At 37.3% G+C, this 25,545-nt stretch overlaps 1 protein-coding gene across 5 annotated transcripts in view; it reads left to right on the top strand.

Moving 5' to 3' along the window:
* ERC1 (ELKS/RAB6-interacting/CAST family member 1) overlaps window positions 1-25,545 on the top strand; it is a 288,936-nt gene that overhangs the window by 245,102 nt on the left and 18,289 nt on the right. For 3 of the 5 annotated variants that reach the window (XM_042837662.1, XM_042837661.1, XM_042837663.1), the window contains one exon: window positions 11,814-11,915. In XM_042837662.1, the coding sequence (XP_042693596.1) occupies window positions 11,814-11,915 (102 nt within the window). Of the gene's footprint in view, window positions 1-11,813; window positions 11,916-13,495; window positions 13,563-25,545 lie in introns of all 5 variants that reach the window. The other 2 variants (XM_042837664.1, XM_042837665.1) reach the window with 1 other exon arrangement.

A 25,545-nucleotide genomic window follows, 5' to 3' on the forward strand; every position in this document is an offset into this window, starting at 1 on the left:
ATACAACCCCTGTTAAGGGCTAGCCATTTTATTAGGGATATTGTTCTCTTTGTTTGATTTCAGCTTTACAGGCAGAGAACTGAGTCTTTTGTTCCCTTTCTTTCTGTATACCACCAATTTCTGTCTTAGAGTGAATACAAATGTTTCCTGTAGGTGAATAAACAAAAAACAAATGGAGCTCACGGTTAACTCTGGCCAAGTCTTTCCTAGGAATTGAACAACCTCTTGTTTTTACAGTGGGATTTTTATTTAGGAGGGAACTTTAATATTTTAAACACTCAGTTTCCCTGTTGTATTATACTTAATCCTTTTAGTAGTTTGAGAAATGAATCTTTCTATTTTTTCACATTAAGCTGAAACTTAACTGCTGTTTCTGACACCATGCCAGTGTGCCCTCCATCTCCAAAACACTAGTAGATAAACCTTGGCTTTGCCTCCTTCATTTCAGCTAGCAACCCAAACTGCTGCCAACTGCTGACATTAATGTTGTTGGAAAAAAAATACTAAAAGCAATATAGTGATCCTTAAGAAAACACTAGTACATAATAAGTTGTTTAAAACTTGAAAGACTCTATGGGTTTATTTGTTCTGTGGAAGTAATAAGTACTGTACCTTCTCATTCTAGGATTTTTTTCTTCTTTCTGAGGGGACATGTATTTATTTATACGGACAAATCTTCATTTTGTGTGCTTTTGAAGTCTCTTACATATCTCACGGTGACAAGCAAGCTATCAATATGTGCTCCTGGACTGGAGAAAGAACAACGCACAGATTGAGGGATGTGTTTAAGCACAAGCTGATTCTAGATCCTCATTGTCCATCTCTATCTTTTTCATCATTCAGATGCTAAAAAGATTTCTTGGTATCTCTATCTCCTTTCTTATCCCACTTCCAAATTACTGGAGTAAGATAGTTCTTCTCCATTATTACCTGGAAATCTTTTCGTGATACAAATATGACTTCAGCAATATGAAGGCCTATTCTCCTTCTAAGTCTTCTAGCGGCAAATAAATCACTTCAGTTTGCCCTTGCCCTTCAGTTCATCTCTGCTTCTTCCTCTGCTTTGTCAGGACTCTTTCACACATGGCATCACTTTTCTAAGTTTAATGACTTTGCATCAAAATCATTGTTAGGAAAAAAATCACCACAGGCATGATTGGCTGAACTCTTCATCGTCTTCCACAGACCTTTTCATTTTGGTGGGTCTGTAGCTGAGACAGAATTTTCTAATATTTTTCTAAGCTTTAAAGCATGCTTTTTGGTGCCCAGTGGATGAACTGCTACTGATATATAGTGGCATAACGTAACGTAAATCACAGAAAGGCAACAGATTGGATATAGAGAAGGCAATGAGAAGAATATTGTATGAAATGTAGACACCTTAGAGAAAGTTATCCGACAAAACTGGCATGAACTACATATTGTGTGTCATGAATTTCATGGAAAGGAAGAGAACTTCTTCTGTTCGATAATTTTGGCACAAATGCAGTAGAAAATCTGAATGTTTCTTCAGTCTTTCCAACTAACACTATTATCTAAGCACTGATGCAGACTTTAAACCTTTGCAGGGGAAAAGAAAAACAAAAAAATGCTGGCTTATTGTGATTCCCTTGCCTTGGATACTGAATGCAAGGGCAAAGCAGATGGAGAGGAATCGTCTGTGCAGCCCTTTATTGCACATGTGCTGCTATGTGCTTGGGCAGGAATCTTGCCTCTGTGGACCAAACACAGGGACAGTGTAGATGGACAGGAATTCTGTGTCTGCAGACCACACGCACAGATGGTGCGGACAGACAGGAATGTAATGTCTGTATGTTTGTATGAATCTTACTAGGCAGGGCTGTTCTATGTGGATGTCAGCCCTAATAATTAGCTGTACAAAGAAAATTCTTAGCATTAATTTAGTTCAGAGTAGCAATGCCCTGTTGGCTGTCAAAGGAAATGCCCTTTCAACTCTTCCCTCCATGATATGGGGAATTTTGCCTAGATTGAAAGATGAAAGTGAGGCAAAAAAAGATAACGTTTTTTTTTTCTTCTGTCTTTTATACGCAACTGGTTTTTAAATTCATTTCTAAGTTTTTTTTCTAAGATTTACATCTTCTTTTTTTTTTTTTCATAAATGTTTCTATCAACTCTGTTTATATCATGCAGACGCAGACACATTCATGTATATACCCAGGGCTAGGTTCTGGGCAGTTACAGACGGTCTGTGTTGAGGTGATACTGAGCAGCTCACATCACTTTAGAATCTAGGAATTTGTATCTGTACATAACTACTTTTTTTGCCAAGAACAGCATGCAGATGGGGGGGGAGGGGTTGCTATTAACATCTCCTTGAAGCTGCAGGCAAATGTAGTCGAAGCGTTGAGTCATATAACAATGAAAATATGTAAGGCTAGAAAGCTGTTGTTAAAACACTGCTAAATACCTTCAAAAATAAAAAATACCTGGAAAAGGGAATGCTATACTTACTATAAAGACACAGTCAACAAAGATTTGAAAACTTTCAAATGATGTCAAGTGGGAAAGATGTACATGTACATGAGCAGATGTCCTACAAACGCTTTTATCAAAGCAGGAATAATTGCTAGGTTTCAAAATTTTACAGTGAGATATAACTTTCATATCAATTCCTAGGTCAAATTTTGTCAATCAGTTTTCACAGTATTGCTGGATTGAGAAGGTTTCTGAATACAGACTAGATGAAGGACTATGACAGAAGCACAGTGAGTAAGGTATTTGAAGTTATACAGACAGCTTTGTTAAGCTGAGCATAAGCACATGGGTTTACTTTGGAAAGGAGAGCCAAAGAGAAAAAATAATGAAGGGAAGAGGAGCAGAGTAAGGTAGAAGAGAGTAAGATGAGCGGGGTGTGGAGTGAAGCTCAAATGAAAAGGAAAGGAGAAATTTCAAGTCATAAGAAAACAGAAAGTCCCATCAACTGTGTCAAACAAAGCTTTTTCTGTTTTTAATAGAAATACTTTTCTGTTCTATGGGATACCATGTAGATAATTTGGAGGTTTTTCCTTCAGGTATATATAGATTTTGTAAGGCCAACGTATCTGGTTTTTAACTTTGGTGCTTAAATTGCCCAATTTTAAAATGCTACAAAGTATTTCCAACCTTAGCATAACAAAAAACTTTTTAATTATTTATTGTACATTTGACTCCATAAAATACATGTGTCACCAACAGTTTGTAGGAATGTTTATGGTCCACATGGTGTTTCATCTTGTTATTCTCAGTGCTTTTTTGTCTTTGATTTTCTCTCAAAGGATGAAATATAAAATATAATTTTTAGCCTAGCCCCACAAACACACAGGGGAGAAATGAGGAGTTTTCTATGGTTTGAATAATGAGGGCCATGACAAAGGCTAGTATTTCCTTTCACATTATTACAGAAGTAGCATTTCACTTTTTTCTTCAAGTCAGTTGTCTTTAGTGGTGTGCATCAAAGTAAGCTAAAGAGACTGAGTAAACTGTATACATTAAACATACAGCAGATGCATGAACTAAACATTAGAGGTTCACTGCTGTTCAGCTGAGAATTTGCCAAAGCTCGTCCTCTCAGAGTCTTGAAGCAAGGCATGGAGTGTGTGTAGTATTAGAAAACTGCAGAATATCTTTAAGGAACACATCCAAACTATTACAGCTTGGACAAAGCATACTAATTTGGACCAGTTTTTATCTTCAATGCTCCAAAATAGAGTTTAAATGACAGCACTTTCCATCTGCTTATCTGAGTAGTCCCCACCAAGTAGCATTTGATGGAGGGAAAGAAGTCTCAAAGATGATGAAACTTAGAGGAACTTAATTAACATCCACAGCTGGGTAGAGGAGAATAAAGCCCAAAGTTCTCCCACACAGGGAAAAGCAAAAAGAATTGAGCCATGATATATTTTGTTTGGCTATAGCATCTGTGTATGGCTGGGCATTCAGAACATAACATACTTTCAGACTAGTCCCAGTTGACTCTTGCCTGGAGACACTGTGGGGGAGGAGGACTGGAGAAAGAGATTATTATAGGGTTGAAGGCCATGCTTGTGAGATGGAGGATGCAAATCCAAAACACTCAGATTTCATTAGCCAGCATAAAATGGATAATAAGGTAGACTCCTATGCTCTTCAAGGGTAGCGATGCTGTCTGCAAAAGAAATCAGTTCTTAACTGATGAAAGAAGTAATGAAGACTGTACAGTGGAGAGCGGATATAGCAGTGCAATTTAGCAACAAGTTGCAGTTAAACCAATTTATATACATGAGTCTTTTTTGCTTTCAGGGCATGTGGAAACAAAGGCTACTGCTCAACTTTTCTAGCAGGAGATGCCCAGTAAAGCTCTTCTGTTCTGCTCTTCTTGCTATTTTGCTCTGGAGCTAAGGTCAGATTTGCCTGAACAGGCTGTACAATGGGGCAGGCTCATAAAAAGTACTCACTTCCTTTAAGCTTAGATTGTAAAGGTTGTGAATGCACACTGCTGGAAGGTAGATAGAACCAGTTCTCTGATTTTGTCCTAAGAAATAAGATAACTGTTCATTCTGCTTGCTGTTGCTGTCTACGAGTCTTTTTCAGTAAATAATTCTGGGGTGATTGTGTAGTATAAGGGATCCAGGATTCTTTAAGGATGTTGTCACAGGATACCATTTCTCCTTTTGGTCCTGCTTTTGATGCATAGGCCACCCAGTCAGTGTGAGTTGAGTTTACAATATGGTGGTAAGCGTTCTTAGACTTCATCCCTTGCTGAGAAATTTGTGAGATAGAGGGAAATGCACCTTACTGATCTTTCTGCCTAAGATCCTTATGTGTGGTGGAAAAATGCCAAAGAGCTGAATTATTTGGTTTGATAGTAGTTAGCTATGAGAGAAAGAGGGATTTATTTTAAAATTGTCTTTGATTTTTTTTTATTTTTTTTTTTACCTTTTAAATCTGGGTCTGGGCAGATTCCAGTCCTTGCAAAACAAATGGGAGAGGGGTTATATTACCACTATTCTGTCACTCCTAAGCACAGCTTTAGGTATGTCTTAAAGAGGATACGAGAGAGCTAAAGTAACAGAGAGAGTCGCATTTATATGGGTATAACACACAAGGAATCCTAAGCACAAGGCCCTATTTGGGTTGTCAGTTGTACCACTGTTTTTCTGTATATGGGATCCAGAGCATTAGACTTCAATAAACTCTGTTAGCTGGCAGACCCAAAGTTATTTATTTGTTCATTTCTCCTAAGGAACTAATAAAGAAACACATTCCTGTGCAAGGAAGATTTCAGTTCAAAGTTTACTTTTTAAATCCATCCACATATATCTAATCTACATATGTCAAACCTTAGAGAGAAATTCATATCTAAATGATCTCCTTTAGTTTAGTTCAAAGGTTTGCAAATATGCTTTCTGCAGAATGAAGTTTCTCTGTAATTACCACATGTGGGGAGATGAACAGAAAAATGAAATAATTAAATGCAGAAATGAACTAGGCTGATAAAGTCTTTCACTTTATAATCTAACATTGTTGTAACATTGCCAATAGTTGATGGAGAAGCCTTTGTCTCAGGTAGGATCTGTGTTAAATCCTGCAGGCTTTGAAAAACCACAGCAGCTGCATGCAGCATATGCTCTTTGTTGGTGTCACCAAAACGCAGTACTCCGGGATATACAGAACTGTATAACAAGAAGATTTTCATTTGTATTCAGCTGTGCGTTGTGTTTGTTTGCTGATAATAGTGGGATCTCAGTTGCTAAGACTAAACATAGCCAAAAGGAAAGCCTAATGATGTGTCTTTTAAACCCTGCAACTAAAAATGACGACTCAACTTGTAGCATATCTTTAAAATTCAAAAAATGCCTCCTGGGTCATTAAATATTAGAAATGTGAAGGGCACGTGCATTAAAATACTTGATGCAGAATCTCACAGACCCCATACTCCAGACGAGTGCATGCTGAAGGTAGTTATGCAGGGCATCACAATCTAATGACAAGTGGGGAGGGTTTATTCTCTCGTTTCTGGCAGCCAGGTTCCAGCAAGAAGATGGTTAGGTATTTACAGAGGGTATGGCTCACCACATGTTCTCAAAGTAGAAAAGGACTATCTGAACACAAGAATATAATTTTTCAGATATTCTGGATTTAGCTAATGACTTCCAAAAAAGAGCTTCTCTACTACATTTCTGCATTATTAGTGGACAAAAGGTTTCTAGAATGTTTCATCTGTACATGTGTGCTCTCAGTGAAACATTCAAGTCTGAGAGAAATGGGATGCTTCCTTTAACTCACTCATACACAATTTCCACCACATATCCATTGTCACAAGAACAGTCATTATATTAACATTTACTCAATGTGTTGGGGTTTTTTTAAAACTTTACATTAAAGGAATAATAGAGCTTGTTTAGGCTGGTTAGCAAAGCCAGAAATGACTCAAGTATTTTACAAGAAAAAAAAAATAATGGGAAAGTACTCACTGATGTCATGGTTTCCACTGTGTTCCACAGTGGAGAAACAGATTTGATGAGGATTCCTTGAGTAAGTTGATGTGCTGTATGAAGCTGCCTAGATTAATCTAGTGGATGCATAGCTTATGAGCTAGTATCTGCTGTTTATTAGGAGTCATGTCTAGAGATACAGGTGTGCTGTTTCTCTAAATAAAATTTGCTTTCAAAACCTTGCCAGTGCAGTGGTGACCAGAATGCTAGCTGTCCTGTTGAGATGCTTAAGGAAGCTGTGTTTTCTCTTTATAACATACAACATAGCGCAAGGTTTCAAATAAAAATATTCTGTAAAATATAAATGATGTCTGTTGTTAAATCTGTGGTTTTCAAATTTCTATGTGGAATTCCACTAGAAAGAGAGGTTGGACTCTGCTAGGTTTTACCAGCAGGATACGTCGCTGATCTTCCCCTACACTTTGTGGATCAGCTTCTTGTCCATTTTTTTCACTAAATACAAAATCTATTCATTTGGTCTTTAGGAAGTAGGTGAACAAAGTACCAGTGTAGCTTGCAGTGAACTTACCCTTAGGATATCCAGGCGAGTTTGCCTTGAAGCTGTTCATCCATGAGGTGGGAACATAGTGAGATTTAAATAGCATTCACTGTGGCTACAGTTTTGGCAGCTAATATTACACAAAGTGCTATTTGGAACAAAGGTTTTCAGGTGTTGGTTGCATTAGAACCTGTCTACTTCATGGTAATATCCTTGCTTACCCAAACTTTTTTCAGTATAAAACACAGGCAGAAGTAAATTATAAAATAACCAGAAGAACAGTAGGGGCAATATGTGGTTTCAGTGCATGTGAAATCACAAAACAACAGAAGAGCATGGTTTAAAAGCAGTGCTGAAGCTGAGCATTTACATTTATGATTTATATTATGATTTATACTATATATTATGATTTATGAATTATATTTATGATTATTTATGATTAAAAACAAGTTTATGTCATATTTTCTCATGGTACTTTTAATATACCCACCTGTTGTAGTAAGGGACAGGACACAGGCTGAGGTTAAATAATGAGTGATTGTTAGGAATGTATCAGATGTATCAGAGAAGCAAAAAAAGTGATTGCAGAAATTCTGGGGAAAAAAAAAAAAAAAGAAAAAAAGAAAAAAAAAAGGTGGTATGCAGGATATGCAGGATCTGATTCTGCTCAAGCATTGTCACATATAGCTAGAAAAAGCTTTTTTTCCAATATTTTGCTCCAGACCTGGGGTTCACAGATTGTGGTCTGCAGATCTCTCATGCCAAGCTCTCTGGATTTCTGTTAGCAGCTTGAAAGTGTGCGTTGGTTCTTCAGTAGCTTTGAGGATTGACACTAGTCTAAAGGCTTGTAGGACTGTTCTGTGGAGACTTTGTTGGTAGCCTGAAGGATGTTATTGCAGGCTTGGCAAGGTAGGTGTATGCTGTGTGCATTTGTTGCCATTTGCTTTTTGGTGCATTGCTTTGTTGGTTGGTGTTTGGGGTTTGTTGACTTTTTTGTTTTTGTTTTTTTTGTTGTTGTTGTTATTGGAAGACAAATTTAGGAAATCTGTCAAAAAAGAAAAGAAGGAAAGAAACCTTCTGGAAAAAAAGTAAGAAGCCTGTTGGGTTATGAGAGCTCATCTTTTTTTTTTTTTTTCATTTTAGTGATTTATCTGCACATGGGTGAAGAAAGTACCTGTAATGTCAAAAGGTATTTTTTAGGCAAAATTTGGATCTGACATCCAGTTCTTATCATCACTAGTTTTGATTACAAGCTCTGTAGGTTTAGACAAAAGCACTCCTGACACAAGTGATTTGTCTGCATTGCTCATTTATTTTCTCACAGGACACTGTGGTTAGACCACTTTGTTGTTTTTTTTTTTTTCACAATGATGTAGAAATGTTTGCCTTAGGATCTGAGCCATAACCTCATAAGGTGGGAGAGGACTGTATAATAGCACCATGACAACGTGCCTTAGGACTGCAGGATGTCAAAGTGGTTCCCCACAGTAAAGTAAATGGTTTCTTTTTAAACCATTCCAACAGCCATATGCCAATACTCTGGAAGTTTCCATCCTTTTGAATATACTTTTTTTGTGTGTGGAGAGAAGCAATAGGTAAAAAGCTCTATTCATGTTTTTCCAGTTGTTTTGAAAATTCTCAATCAGAAGTTCTTCATGTAGCACTTTAGGATTAAAGCGGAATCATTATTCGTCCATATTTGACATAGAGAATTAAAACATAACAAGACATTTGTCTATTATGATAGAAATAGGTTTGCGAAACTGGTTGGAACATTACTATTGAAAAACACATTAGTGGTATACACCAAGAAATAAACTTCTTTTCTTCCATCTCTTAATTCTTGCCTCATTCCAAGGGTAAGTATGTCAGTACTGAATTTGGTGTTTTCTTGCCAAGATTTCTGTATCAGAAACATGCACTCTTAGACTAACAGCAAAAACAGTGGAAGCTCAGGTTGGATTAAGAGGACAACACAGAAAACATCTTCCTGGTGAACTGATTTGGTACATTTCTCATTACTGGGATGCTGGAGACATTCTTCTGGGTTTAATATTCGAAGGGCTGTAATGGAGCTAAGCAGCTAAATTGTTTATTTGTGTATCAAGGAGGAATTTTGGAGTTCATCTTTCCCCTCTTTTGAAAACTCCAGCCTCGACAACTAAAAAATTATCTGAAAATGAAAACCCCAAATTCTAAGAATTAAAGGCATAATTTAGACTGGAGTAGTCCTTTACATACACCCACTCAAAACATGTCTGTTTAGAGCAGACTGTTCAAGGCTTCATCCAGTTGAATTTTGAGTATCTCCAAGGATATAGATGGCCACAACCTCTTGGCAGCCTGTTCTGGTGTTTGATAATCCCAGTTATGAAAAGGTTTTTCCTGATTTCTGACAAGAATTTTCTGTTTTGCAATTTGTATCTGCTGTCTCTTGTCCAGTTCCATCCAAGAAGACTAGCTTCATCTTCCCTATTTCCTCCTATCAAAATTAATAAAGCCTCCTCTTTTTCAGGTTAAATCGGCCCAATTCTCTTAGCCTCTTCCCATTGCCTCCTGCTGACTATTAATAGTAGGATATGCTACTTGAAGTCAAGGGACAGATGCACACACCCTCTTCCATGCCACTTCATAATTTTCTGCAAGAGATGCTGTACTTCAAATGATTAGATCTTTATATCATTTTCTTCTTATATTGGAACTAATACAGAGGTTTTTACGTGCAGTAGGATAAAGCATGCAGAATAGCTACTTTCTTTTCTCAGAAAAGTTTGTGGTTTGTACTAATATTCTGCTAGAACTCTGCTTTTTTTGTAAATCCGTTCACATACAAATTGAAATTCACGTGAAAGATTATTTTAAAAGCCAACATTTTACAAGAAATCAGTAGGTCTTCCTGCAAAGAAGAAGTGATTGAAGATCCAGTCTTACATTTAATAAAATAATAAATATGGAGAAAGCATCTTTACAATGAAGTGGTTGTTTGAGTATTAATGTAGCACATTTCAAGTAGTGATTTATGAATGATGAGTCAGACTTGGAATTCAAACCTTGTTTGACAGAACAGAACAATATGAAGATTAAATTGCTTATTGCTTAAGCTCAATTTACAATTAGCTTTTGTTAAATTAATCCAAACTAAAATCAAATCCAGATTCAAGCCCTGGACCATCTCTATAATGATCTGAATACAGGCGGTTCAAATCTACATTCTCTAGCATTGAGAATCTCATTAAAATAATAGTTTTCAGTGAGAAATCATTCAGTTATGTAGGGATTGAATCAACAACTGGCATTTTTACAGTGAGTTTCGAGTTTTCGTTGAAGACATTTAATTTTAGTAAATCTTTGATGATTTTAATATGTCTAGCACATAATTCACAGTGTATCATATCTAATACAAGTCTGGCTAGCCATTTTTTTGTCTTTTTTTTGCAGTTTTGTTTCTTTGTTTGTTTGCTTGTTTATTTGTTTTGTAGTACAAGAATTTCACAAAGCTTAAAATGAGGCTTTGCCTACCTTATAAACTGGAAAAAGCCATTGTTCTATTTTGGTTCTGCTCCCAAAATATGTGCCTAGTGGCTGTGGCACCCAGATGCCCTCCATTGTCGCAGCTGACATGGCTCACATTGCAAGATCCAAGATCCAGCTCTCCTGCGTGGTCTCCTTTATGGTGCACACTGAGTGTCATTGCTATCTACATTGCTATTGTAGCTCTACTGGGAAAGTGAGACATTCTGCCTGTGTGGATTATTTCCTCTGTGTGTTTGTTTTTGTAGGCATTTAGGAACCTCCTTTCAGGATAGTTGTTTGCTAACAGGGCTCCATGTCACTTACATTTTCTTTTGCAGACACAACCATATAGTCTATTTTAAACTTCCTTGCAATTGCTGACCTAGAATGGTAATGTTAAGGCAATATTCAATTTATTTTTATCTGTCTTTTGAAACAATTTATTGCCTGGAAGTAAGGAGGAACAGGCGAACCTTTTGCTTTGTTAGTTGTCCTTGTAAAAGCTCAGAGTGCCCCTCAGAGTTTCATTTGTGTTTAAACGTAGTTGAAAAATGACCTTCAATATATCTGGTAGTCTAAAATTCCACATGTATTTTATATTTTCTGCTTAAACCTCTGAAACTTGACATTTCCTGAGAAGTTGAAGAAAATCTAAGAAAAGCAAAGAAACTTGTTTCATATTTTGTCCTTTGCTTGACTGTATAGAGTTTGTAATTTTACGTATCTCTATTGTGTCACCTCTTCTTCCCAAAGACAAATTTCTTGACTTTGTAATTTCCTCACAGGAAACCTTTTCTGTTATTCAGATTTTTCTGACCAGTCTGAGGATTTTTGTATCTTTGATATATCAATGGAGAACTGATTTTTAGACTGAATGTGTTTTTATTGTTGTTTTTAATAATCAATATTCAGCATTCCTACTATTATCATTTGCTCTTCTTTTAAAAACAGATTTCTCTCTTTAAAATTACTTAATCTCATCTATCTGATGTTTCCATTGAATCGTTCTCCAAATTGCTATATCTGAATCTTCATCTCAAGGTTCTTTAAAAAGAAATTAGTTTCTTCCTACACGTGTATACAGCACCTGTTTTAGTAGGTACAGGCCAGATGAGCCAGTTAACTGCAAAATTAACCTAGCTTCACAGCGTAGTGATTTTAATGTGTCTTCATTTTTCTGTATTAATACCTATGTATGTTTTATGGGCATATCTTATGTTTTTTTCCGAGTATGGATTTTGGATATAGTGAGCAGCATAAATAGCCTATTCTCTTTAGTCCCTCTGACCCCTTTAAAGTTAGTCTGAAATTCTTCTTTTCTTGAATAGACACAGAACCGTATGAAGCTGATGGCTGACAACTATGAGGATGATCACCTCAAATCCTCATCCCATTCCAACCAAACCAACCACAAGCCCTCCCCAGACCAGGTAAAGTCTCTCTCTTTTTCTCTTGTAAAGTAATTTGACGATGGAGGCTGATTATTTTGAGTTGTATGTTATTTTCCCTGACATGCTTACAGTACCTTGGAACAAAAATAGCATTCCACAATGCAGTTATGAAACAGAAATTGATGTTGCTGTTGTGTCACCTTCCTTGAAAACTCCCTAAGTGTGAAAAAAGTTCCTGGTACCAAGCTATTATTAAGTGGGTGAGGAGGAGACAGCAAGAAATGTTGCTTGCCTTGAAATACAAGACGAGAGTCCTGTGTAGCATGTTCACGTTTTGGTAACTCGTGGTTTGCTGCTTGAATGTGTGGAGTGCCAAGAACTGTTCCTTGTCTTCAGTAGCAGGAAATCATGCTCCAGGATCAGTTTTCTGATCTATGCATTGCATATGAGCAGTTCCCTTCACTTCCCATGAGGAAATCCTGGCCTGTGTGCCAAATGAGCAGAGGCTGCTCCCTCACAGACTCAATGGGCCATGAACTGGAGGAAAATCAATTTACCATCTCCAAGGCAGCGAGGAGCCTCTTGTGTCACTTACAAAGCACAGCTGTGTGTTTGATAACTATCAGAAAGATTACCTGTCCCTCGGGTAACACAGAAAATGCCAACGTAATTGCATATCCCTAGTTGTAATCTCATCCATTCCAATTTAATTAAAATATTAGTGATCATTAATCACTGCCTTGACAAAGTGAAAGAATGTTTGGCACTCCTCTTCACCCTCTGGCTGATCTAGAAATTATTGAGATCTGAGGGAAGGCGTCTCACTCTAGACCTTTAAACACCAACCTTGTGAAATGCCGAAATTGAGTAATGTACAAGAGGAAAGTGGGAAAGCAAACACAAAACACAATATTCACTTTGCAAAAATAAATAGTTATTTTTTTCTTTGTCTCTATTAGAAAATAACAAGGGATAAAAGCAAAGAAATGATCAGAAAAATTCTCCTTTTCAAAGCAGCTTCCTTCTGCATCTTGTTTTAATACCATTCTCCAGATAGTATGGAAAGAACTGTAAATTGAATGTCTTTAATTTCCTGGTGTGCTTTTGGAAAACGTTGGTTTTAGCTTCTTCAGGAGAGCAGAATTGTCAAGGCTGCGTATTAAATTGCTTTTCCAAATTTATTTTGGAGGAAACTCTATGATATCTGTCATATCTGCATTGCAAGTATGTAGTGAAATGAAACCATTTCTACAGTGTAATTGTAGTACATGTTTGTGACTGAATGCAGGATAGTATTCACAGATGAAACGAAAAGATTAAATTTAAATATTTAAGGATTTTCTTGCAAAGACTTCAAGGGGAGGGTGGCAGGGAGAAGGCAGGAGAAGAGTCCAACTGCACCTTCCCTTTGTGGAGGGGCATTTTAGAAGCTAGCAAAGCCTACAAGAGAGCAAAGGAAGCTGTAACTCAAGGTAACCCTGAGTATTCCATAAGGGATTAAAACCACACTTTTTGCTACTATTTGTACTTACATATGTGCTTTAAATACTAACCAACTCTTTATTTCATTCCCATGCTGCTCTGGGTCTTTTCTCCCATTGCCACCTGTGCACCGCTAGGATGAGGAGGAGGGTATTTGGGCATAACCAGTCAGATGCTCTTAGCTCAGCCATTTTGTTCAGAACGGTGAGAATCAACTTCACTTGCCATTAGAAAAGTTTCCAACAGTCACTCTTCCCTCTCACTGCTGCGTGCATCGTGAAACTGGGGCACACCCCTTCTCCCTTGCTTGCATAGTCTCTGCATGTGGGTGTTTCTTGTGTGCCTGTTTGTCGTTGGTGACTTTCTTCTAATAATAATCATGTCATTGTTTCATGATGTTGTGGGGAGAACTTTCCAGGGCATGTAATTGAGTTTATATGCAAAGCAAAGTCTTAGAGCGTACAAGAGAACAGGAAATGTCTTTCACAATTTATCATTAACTTCATGAAGGAAACGTTTTCAGTAAGATTCTTTTTCCAAGTAGTTTGCACTGTAGCCAAATCTACGTATGCTTTTGCGATTCTGGTTAGTGAAAAACTTGCTCAGAGATGGTGTTCCTCCTGCAGATAATGTTTCTGCTAAAGGTTTTGAGCATGTTGAGATCTGTGAGATGGCTGCCATGCAGGCTGACCTGCTCACAAATATTTATCAGCTCAGAGCAGATGATTCTTGATCCTGACTCAAAGAATAATATATAATAAATTTTCTGTAAATTTGAAGGCAGAGAATAAAATCCCCTAAAGCTTACCTTCTGCCTTCCATCCATCTTATCTCCCTGTCTCTCTCAAAAAAAAGGGGGGGAGAGGGAGGAGAGGGAAGAAATTGGTAGCTTTTTGTCATTTAAACAACATTTTGTTTCTCTGTATCTGCCCCAGTAATTTTCTTTTCTGCTATCTCTGCAACAACTCCCATTTCCACAACAGAGGGCAGTGCACAGGGCAGAGTCATTCTCTAGCAGAAAGAAGAAAACATCCTTTACTGACCAGGAGCCTTGATATGGAGCCACACGGATCAAATATGTATTAGAAGGCTACAGTGCATAGAATTCATTTTTAAAGTTTTGAAGTAGAATAAATTTATTTAAACACTACAAATATTGTGAAGGATTGAGCTGTGATGATAATAGTTTTAAAATGTATATGAAGCTTTTTCACGTACTCTTCATTAAAAATATTTCACATGCATATCTTTGCAGCTTTTCCCAGAACTTGATTTTTCTATATCAATTATTTGAAAGGAAGCCCTTCTGAAAAAGTGTGTAAATCTTGGAATTTCACATTTGTGAAAATTATTGCTTCATTTGTAAAAAAGAACAAATTACTCCCATCTCTTCACCCTTGCTCAATTAACTGCGAGGTTACATTTCTGTCTGACTATTGATCAGATCCCTCTTTTCCAGTCAACCATCTAAAAAATTTAATCCAACTGTGACAGTGTCAAACTTGAATTTCATGCCTTGGGGTTTGAACTGGGAAAATCTCTTCAGTGGGAAAAGTGATAAAGTGCTTCATTAATTTGCACTCATTGTTGATTTCGCATTCTTCTCGAATCACTGTTCTTGCAATGGCTGTATGTTGGTACGTGATGTTAAAAGTTTTGGAGAGAATGCTTGTTAAGTTTTGTGGAAGCATGGTAATTAAACAGGAATCATCAGGTAAGCAAACGATGAAAAGGAAGACAACACTCACTATAAAGGTAGGAATAGTTCTCATTTTCATTGCACTTTCTCATTTTCAGTGCGAAAATGAAGGTTGCGTAGTGAATATTGATAGAAAAATCTCCCATTTGCTGATCTGTCTATGAATGAAACTGTGTCAGGAGTATGGTTTATTATTTTAGTGAATTGATAGGTACTCCACATACCAATTAAATACATTATATGCCTCTACTTGCTACTTGAGGCATTTTTCTCTGCTTCCACGCTATGGCTGCAGAACAAGGAAAACATGTTACAGAATATCCTAGTCGAAATAATGAGGCAGCCAGCATCATCACCTAACAGACATCCCATCTGAGAAACATGTCAGTCTCTAGTCTGTCTTGCATACATCAGCAAGGGAAAACACAGAAGTGATTGATGCTTCCCGAGCCATTTATTCCTAACAAAGTCCATTTTCACCATGGCATTCCATGTACATTCCAAAAAAAAAAAAAAATTCTTGATCTTTTTTGTAAAAGAAATGAATTAAAAATTTAAAACCACTGAGTGCTTAACCTGCATGTGTTAAATAAAGTGCATGTGTTAAAATGATTTTTAGAAAGTACCCGGTAGTATAGGACTTGAAGATAATTTTTCAAAGTTACTTTAGGTCCTTGAGGATGTGATTTTCTCTGGCCAGTACTGAAGGTACAGTGGAGACCATAGAAATACAGATAGTAACAAACTACATTATTTTATGTTTCCCCTGCAGAATTGTGGAATTGATGGAAAATGTTAATATTGTGTCAATTCTGTACATGACAGCACTGTCAGATATAATTCCCCTGAAACAGAGCATGCACCCTTCCTATAGTTTCAGAGAATGGTAATTTGCAGTTCCATCTAAATACCAACCTTTTTCTCTAGGAATGATTCTCTCAGTTCCTTGTTGTCTGAATTTCTCATGACTTTTTATTTCCCAGATGGAGCTCTGTCTTCTCAATATCTGATTCTAATGTCCTTTCTAATGTGGATGCCCTTTTGTCTTTCTCAGATACTAGTATGGACGGCCAGTGACTTTATTAGTTATTCACTTTTATCCAAAAATAATAGGAATTTACACTTTGTGATATCTAATATGTATTACATGTTGTGTGTACATGGGTATATTATTGGAAATGCATGCTGTATGTTATATGTGGAAAAGAAGAAAGCTGCCATGCTTAAAATTCTCAGGTTGCTCAATTTGTGTAGTTTTCTCATTAAGTACAGCAATACTATCCACAATGTAAGAAAGTGTGAGCGTGGTTCTGAAATCTGCTTGAGTTACCTCTGCCAATCAAATACGAGAAGAACTAATTTTGTTGAATGGATGTAGTGTGCATGGGATGACAAAAAAACTCAGAAGAGTGAAAGGGGATCAAATTGAAGGACATACGGACATATGGAAAAGCAATGGTAAAGTGTGAAGGGCAAAAATAGAGGATAGAGCAAACTGAAACTGTGACAATTGAGACTTATATCCCAGCATATAATTTATATGTACTTTGTGTGTGTTTTTAAGCATGCATGCCGTCGTATAGCATTCGTCTTCCCATATTCCATTGCTCTGGCTTGCAGTAGGAATTGGAACCTAGGAGATGCCATCACCATATGATTTTTGAACTCATTCTGCGGAATTATTTTCTATTAATGATTGCCAAAAAAATCTGAAGTCATGGATATGCCTGCTAAGGAGCAAAGTATTTGGCTTTGCTGTGTTTGAATTCCAGGAACAAAATCTGAAAATGAATTTTACACTTATTAGAGTAACAGCAGAATAGCCTAAGAGCTACCATTGAACTGGAGCATATTAGAAGTAAAAAAAAGTTAAAGATGATGAAAATATCAGTACATTCCTATTACTGTAAAATCTTTGCCAGACAAAAGGTCTCTTTCTGTGACATTTTTCCTTAAATTCTGTCAAATTCAAGTATAAACTGTAAGCACTGTGAGTTGGTTGAAGGCATTAGCATAATTTCAGACACCTCTTAAGATTTCAGGGGTGATGTTTGTGATGGTAAGAGGACTTAAGTCATAACCAGAAAATATTTGAATCATTTCCATTATCTGACAGTCAACTCAAGTAAATTCCATAGACTTCATGTCAAAAAGTGTAAATTATAATTTGGGGATCATCAGATTACACTTATGCTATTCATGAGCAATCTAGTTTGAATGACATTTCTATATTCCTTCTATTATGACAAAGTTGTTAAAAAGGATTGAAGTAAGAATAGAAATGGCTAAGCTCACAGAGAAGTTGATGCTATCAAACAGAGGCAAAAGGCAACTGAACGATCAGTTTGTAAATCATGTGTTTATAGTGTTCAGAGCAATTTTGTTTCACCCGTAGGAATGCTGAGGATGAACATTCACAATTTTCGTTTGTTTTTGAGGGGGTATTTCTTCATTTCCATTTTACAGCTGAAAAGAAATGCCCAGCAAATGGACACCTCATCAGTCAGCACACCTAGTTATTCAAAGAGAAGAGTAGCAGAAGTAGGTGACAGATGATATGGCCTGAAGAACTGTGGCTCCTGTCATGGCAGAGTAAGAGGGATAGAAGCAGTGACGTTGAGGGAAGATGTCTCAGGACGTAATGCAACCTTTGCCACAGCTGCCAATCGCCATGAACTTTTCATTAAGATCACTACAGAAATAACAGCATCTGTGCTTTGGAAAGTTTGAGAAAAACATTCTTTTTTTAAAAGCTGTTCAGTGCTTGGATAAATATACTGATTTCTTTCAGCAGAGTAGATATCTTATTCGTTATTAGATTCGTTTTCGAATGATTACACAGGCATTCATTAAGTGCATAAATGTGATCTTTTCCTCAACATCAAGCACATTTTATGCTTGCAGCATGTAGAGAGCTGCTTGTCTTACTGTCACACTTCTTTTAGGTTCTCAGTCTTGTCACTTTTTACACTGTGACCTGATAAGCTTCTCTGTGGATGCTTTTCAAATAGATTCATTTTCAGTATGGTCTTTTTAACTGCTAGATCATGCAGAATGGTCAAAAACTCCAAGCTTTCATGCCTGACTCATATTACAGTATACTTTACTGGATGCAGTACTAGACCACGATTCAGAAGATAAATTCTTTCCTGGCATTGTCTCCCACCACTTGCTTGTTCTCTTTCTCTCTGTCTCAAATTCTCTAATCGTAAAATGAGCTCAAGTTTTTGTGAAGTGTAAGTTCTGCTTGGGAAAAGTGCTACATAAGTGCTAGGTAATATTATTACACAATATCCTAAAACCGTGTTGTTACAGTGATATAATGGTGATTATAATACCTCATTTTGAATTTGTTCCCAAAATTGTGTTGGATTTGTGTTCGGCTTGATTTATTAATATTTCTTATTTTTCTTTCCAAGATCTTATTCCTTCCCCAAAAAGGGAAAATCAATATTTCAAGGAGCTGCCATTCTAGTCTACTGAACAAAGCTCTTGGACTGCTGTCTCTTCTTTATTGCCTTCTGTTGTCATCCAAAGAGCCATTCCTTCTTCTGTAAAATCTACAGATGAGTTGTGTGTTTGTAACAGTTCATCTTTCATACATGTAAAATCATTGTGAAAGCGTGCGCCTTGTCCTTGCCTTAAGGACATATCCTGTGCAAAATGTGAAGGCAACTACATGAAATGGCCTTACTTTATTTAGATATTATCACTTGACCTGACTGAGAGAGAAGCTGCCAGATTTGTTCTGTCGTACTGTGACAGTCAGGACTCCTCACTCCCACTTTCCAGATGGGCAAAACTTACAGTAGTAAGAACTAAGAACCGAGGTGGGATACGCACAAATAAGATAATGTAACTAATTAATTGGTACTTTTAATACCTGCTTAATCACAGGATCTGTCTTCCATCCCTGCTTTTCCGGAGTCATGCTTGTATGGGTGTCATCCTTAATGATGAGCCTGAAAGACTGGAGCTCAGGCACAAGAAGAGTGTGTGGACTGACAGTCAGGAAGCACGGTTCAAAATCATGATTTAGCTATCAAATGAGTATCTATTCTTTTCAAGCCTTTCCAAGTGTTTCCTTTCTTCAGAAAATAACCTTTTCTCCTTTGACTCTGAGTAACGGAAAGCCTTTTGTAGTGGCTTTCTTACTTTAGTCTAAGCCACAGTCTCATTATGGTGGAGTGACCAATTTAAGTGATACTGATCTCAAGCTTAATAACTTGCTTAATGATTAATGTTCTATCATTCCGTTTGGAAACCACTCCTTTCCATTCTTATTCTGTTCCTTACTGTAATCTTTTAGCCAATAAGTGAAAAGCATTGTTAAACTAGAATGGACCGGTTTGGAGAAGAATGCTATCCTTACAATGACGTTAACTTCTGTCCTTTTCCTGTTTCTGGGAACAATTCTTTTGCCAGCTTGTTTCTTTAACTATAGTGCTTTGCTATCTTAATAACTATTTTATGTTGGAAGAATATACTCTCTGTCCAAGAGTGTTTTATCTACCAGCACAAAAGAACTGATCTTGATACACTGTTAGTCTTCTTTCTGATCCCAGAAAGATAAGACTAAGATTTCCAGATGGAATTTTGTAATCTGCAGTTCTGGGATGAATTAAGCACTCACAACAGAGGTGTAACTGGATTGTATCACTGTCTTCCTATTATTCTTAGAGATCAAAGAAGAACACAAATAGATACTTATATTCTAAAACATTCAAAACAGATGGCTGGTTTCTTTTTGTAGAGATTTGAGCTTTTCAGCAAAACAATCGCAAAGAGGCTATCATTCATTTCTACCAAGTGAGATTATTCCAGGTCTGTATCTTATTTTCTTTGATGATTTACAGCTCAATATGTTCTTCTTCTCTCAGCTAGTTCTTTGTAGTAAGCAAGAATTCTGTACTCTTTTTTTTTTTTTTCTGTAAGTTGTCACTTAGAGACTGTGCAATAGTCTGTACTATCTCCCAATTACTCAGTCGTTTAGGTTTCTAATGGCCTTCATCCACATGCCAGGATGCAACCACAGAAGAAGCTTCTGCATACTGATTGTGAATACACCATTGGTAGTGTAAGGGAGAGTGAAGCTGAGCTCTGGAGTGGGGATGCTGCAGCCAGGCTGGGGCTGTCATTGCTAGTGCCTTTTAATTGTAAGTTAGGGGGAAAGGAACTGGGAAGGATGAATGATGTTAGAGTAGAGAAAGAATCAAGCCCAAACCTGCTTTCCAATATATTAACTATGAAAACAAGCTTGAGAGAAATATGACTGAAATAAAAGCTGATGAAGGCACGTAGCCAATCTAGACGCTATATTTTCCTGGCTGATGAAGTTTGTAATTACTGACAGAGATGCCAGGTTCCAACTCATAGTATTCTCACCACAGGCAATCCAACTACATCTGTTTGTTTAATGCAGCTTATAGATAAGAATTGTGTATATGTATGTATGTATATAAACGTATTTGTTAATTGGATTTTGCATTTGAATTAGAGCGAAGAACTGCCAAAAGAATTCGTGACAACGGATGAACCACTAAACCAGACACACTGTGGCTCCATGTGGCTTTGCTTTGAAAGTGTCTTGTAGTAGGTTGGGAGCTAGAACAACGGAAGGAAGGCTCCGTGTTAGAGAGGGACGAGGCAAAGCTTCGTATCGTGGACAGGGAGGTTATAGTTCATCTGAACAGGAAGAGCACTGATTGTGTTCTCTGGTAGACTACTTAAGAAATACCTTCTGTTTTCCATTAGCAATGTATCAGACAGTAGGGAGACGAAAGAATGCAGTCCTTGGTACATAAGCATTCACATGGACAGATTCTCCCAGTATATGTAATACAATTTTCTGGTTTCATACAAGAGTATATTAGCTGCTGTTTCCTTTTATCTGTTGTAATAGGAAGAAGCAATAGACAAACTACAGTACAGCAAGGAGTACTTGTGCTTTCCTGTTCGCTTTTATTTAGAGAATGAGTGCTAGAAAGCTCAACTGGCTCAAAAATAGAAGCAAATTATTGTTTCTTATTCTTAAGCTGCTGTATTCTCATAAAAAAAGGAATCAGCATGAAATTGATTCTGTAAAATCAAAACTTTCACTGGCTTAATTACATCCACAGAAGCTTGATCAGGTGGATGCTATGTAAATCTTCAGTGTCGTGCCAGCTGCAAGCACTTTGCACTTTATTCACTGAACCATTTTCATTTGCTACAGGAATACTTTTTTTTTTTTTTTTTTTCCTTGATGGTATTGTAATTTTCAGTATCACAAGTCTAATTACCAGTTTCACAGCTTTCAGTAGTTGAATTTATTATTGAATCTGGAAACTGACACAACTTATCATAAAGATTCTTAAATGATGGGTATGTTAACATATTAAAGAGCAGTGGAAAGTGTTAGATCCTTTGTGGACCTTGCTTTACTTTACCCCACCTGCTTTTTGGAGGATTAAGTTGCTAGATTCCCAATAAATTTTTGAAAACAAAAGAAAACTTAGACAAATAGAACAGCATTTGAACAGGTATTTTCTGATCATCTTGCAGTTAAGTCACAAATCTCATTCCTTTGCCTCAGCTAGAAAAGAGCCATATGGACTGTTACAGAAGAATGAGATGCATTGTGCAATTAGTTATATTTAGGAGGTGAGGATTTGGGCAAATGCTCTTGCTTTTGAAAGCAGAGGACTGATGAAACATGCAAACTTCAAGCTGGGTTTGCTGTATGTAGAGAACCCCTTCAGCTCTCCCCACTGCTGGACTTTAGCATTCCCCAGTGTGCCAATTATAAGCTTCACACAGTCCTGCCAGTGTGTTTCAATTCTGATCTGCAGTAGTCCCTGCTATTCCACACATGGTTCCCCACAAAATTTTACTCTGCAGCCCATGTAAGCAAAAGTTGCCAGTGTCATGAAAAAGCACTTCTGGATTTGTTATGTAGAAAAATATTTTTGAACTGTTCTCTCATTTTAGGTGCTTTAGGAATTCAACCAACCCACTGCAATTATTTGATTCACCTTCATAATGGGGAAAAGATTTTACTTAAATGAAGGAACTTAATAAAAAAGCAATTCTCCCCTTTTTGTACTTTTTCTAGTCTTCTGGTCTGGATTTTTCCCAAGATGAAGGGAGTGAACTCTGGAAATCATTAATCCATGGGATTTGTTCATGGTGTATAAAAATTTCAAAAATAATTTGCTTTATAAAAATGATTTCCTAATTGATTCTGTCAGAAATGAACTGAGTAAGACAGCTCTGTCAAAACAGCCAGAATCTCCTTCGGCTCCTCACGCATGTTGTTTTGTTTTGTTTTATGAGGAGAAAATGATGAAGGTTAGATTTAAATCCATTTTTGTCTTTAAAACAAATCTGAAGAAAACTGAGCCTGTCCTTGGGCTTCGTGTTGTGGTCTCCTGAAGAAACCAAGTATCTGTGCAGCAGTGAACTGAGCTGAACTGAACTGAGGTCAGGCAGTGTCTTTTTGAGAACTTTCTTCTGTTTCCATTTAAAATAATGAAGGGAAGACATCAGTGATAAATTGTTCTGAATTTGGGAAAGCTTTGCACTTTCTGAGCCAAATTCATGCCTCATAAAACTCCACTGCATTCAATGGTTGCACGATGATCGTAGTTGAACCCTTACATTTGTTGCCAAACAAACACAAATGGTTTGAGCAGGGAAAAGGCATAATTCAATTTACCATGCAAATATTTCCAGACTGTATCGTTCTGTTTCTTAGTTTATTTCCGTATCTCACAATACAAGAAATCTTGCTATGTAGGCAAAATTTTCTTTTCTGATGATATCTATAACAAAACCCAGATACAGGAGAGTTGTTTTCCTTTTGGCATCTGAGGACCCACTATGATCCATTCCATCTTTTGTTAGATTTTTCAAGTCCTCCTTGGAATAATTTCTTTTTAATAAATGTCTCCATGTACCCAGACTTCAGGTCCATCTTCTGCTGTGTAACTGTAGTTTGGGGAGTACGTTTTGTTGGGCAGTATCTGGAGGCAATGGAGTTTGAAAACCGGAGCTGAAAATAATTTGCCTTGTTTGCTTGAAATGTGCTTGATAGGAGATAAAGTGCTATCTGATTTAACTTGATTGTTTTCAAAGCCTATTTGCCACATCCAGCTTAAGGTTTTGAAGGCGTCCTTGTTGTGCTGTTGTTTTTGTGCCTTTGCAGCTTCTACAAAGAACAGCCAAGGTCCATAGAAGAGTGTAGCAAGCTAGAGTGTTTCTCAAACTGGGGAATTCCTTGGAAACTTTCTGATCCCTCATCCATAAACTTGTTCCAAATGCTTGCAAACCCAGTTGTATTTTGACCTCACTTTAATTACTTTGACTGTGAGGTAACCTATCAGTTCCCTTTTATTTTCTTAGAAAAATAGAATAATTAAGGTTGGAAAAGGTTTCTGTGATTTATGAGTAAGTGGCAAAAAGTTTGCTGAATTACTTGATTGCAGAATGAAGACCACTTATCTGCATTAGTCTGCCTGATTATGTTCTGTAGTGAATAAAATACACATAACACATGTGCAAGCTAATGACAGCAGTCGTGCCAGTGCCAACCGTGTTGGTGCTGCAGTGCCAATATGAAGTTATTTTCTCCTTTTTATTTGCCCAGAGAATTCATATATACATTTCTGTGAGAAAAAGATGACTGTTGTTGATCCACATGCATGATCCTGAGTAAGGAAGTTTTGGAAGCAGGTAACTCTTTCTAGATCAATTGATGTAAATGGAAAAACAGGCAAACTCTTATGAGTGCCTATAAAACTTTATTTGGCTCTGAAGTGGGAGTTGCAGATTTATCAGTGTGTAGAAATGTAGAACATATTCTCTGAAATTAATTAAATGAAGTTAATTACTTAGTTCTGGAAAAGCGGTTGCTTCCTTTGGAGAAGAAGAGAATGTTAGCAAGGAGAAAGGTGCCTGGGTCATTTGTCCTTTTGCCTGGAGAACTAATAATTTAAAGCTAGTGGTTGTGGTAACTGAGTTCTATTACACGTTGATTAAAACCATACTTTACTCTGCAGACGTTTATGGATAGTCAGTGTTGCATTTGTCTCAGTTCAACACTGCTGCACTTACACCACCCATTCATTGCCTTTTTTCTCCGTATCACCACATGGTTGGCTGTTTTTGCATATTTACGTTACACACTGTTCAGACAAACTTTTAGACACTGTAGGCTCTGTATCTGAGGTGTATTCATTGTATTCATTGTATTCATCTTTCACATTAAAAGACACCAAACAGTTATATAGCTCTATCCGGCCAGATCCAGTTACAACTACCTTATCTGTGCAGCACATTTAAATGCAGACTTCTGTCATAAAAAACTTTCAACTACAGTTACTCATATGTAAGCTGACCATTGTACAGCACCAACAAGACTACAGTTGAAAAAGCAGGATTAATTTCCTTCTGAAGCGTATCTTAGTCCTGATGGGCTTGCAAACCTACAATTAGATGCACATTTGTCATGCTTGAAGTTAAATTTTTATTTTTTTTTTCGGAGCACGTTGTTTCCAAGTTGAATTTGTTTTGAAATACCTTCCCAAGTGCCTTTATCAGTTGGTAGAGATGCTTTGGTTTTGTATCAGTGATTTGTCAGACATTTCATGTCCCAACTTCAGCAATGTAGCACAATTGCCTTTTTTTTTTTCCTTCAAACATAGCTGCCCATTAGCAGTATTCTGAACTAGAGGGTACATTAAGCAGGCTTCATTCCATGCTCTGGTGAGGATGGCCCAAACATATCAATGTGCTTAATGAAGATTGGCTGCTTTAGAAGATATTCCCGGGTTTGGTCTATTTATCCATTGTTTTCCTAGAAAGCTCTACGGCACTGAGCTGATCATGAGAACATGCTGTGGTTTATGCATCCAGTACTGCCCTGCCTTCCCACTTAGCAAATGCTCTTACACCCTCTTGAGATAAGGCAGTGGCAGCTCAGCTGTGTGGGAAGCAGAATGCCTTTTGCTAATTGTGTCGTTCAAATTAGATATGGCAGGAACGCAGATAGAAGGGCATTTCCTTCTTGACTGGCAGGCTTTAATGGATCCCAAGTGAGAGAAATCATTGCTCTGTGAACAGCTTTGGGAGTGCTGCTAGTTAAGAACTTTCACACGCCTCATTTGGCCTATTTCCAGAGAGGGAGGAACATGCTGCTCAAGGTAAGGGGGCAGAGAGAACATTTCTGAGCAGTTAGATTCAGCTCTTCTATTAAAGTTTTCCATCACTACTTGCTGGAGAGCTGTGCTTTCTCTTTGTCACAGCTGGGAAAGTTGGCAAGTCTTGCTCTTTGCAGATCTGATGGATCTGCAGATCTGATGGATGTTGAATGGACTGTGGTACCTGAAAGAGAATACAAGGCAGCTGCTGTGTTGGTTGGACAGCTAGTTATCAGACGTTGACTCCTTCATTTTCACATTTTAATAAAAACAGACATTTCTCAGGACATTCTGTCATTCTCCCCTTTGT

Source organism: Centrocercus urophasianus, unplaced genomic scaffold (assembly GCF_019232065.1).
Source record: "Centrocercus urophasianus isolate 14NV4802_14NV808 unplaced genomic scaffold, USGS_Curo_1.0 seq_73, whole genome shotgun sequence".
NCBI lineage: Eukaryota > Metazoa > Chordata > Aves > Galliformes > Phasianidae > Centrocercus > Centrocercus urophasianus.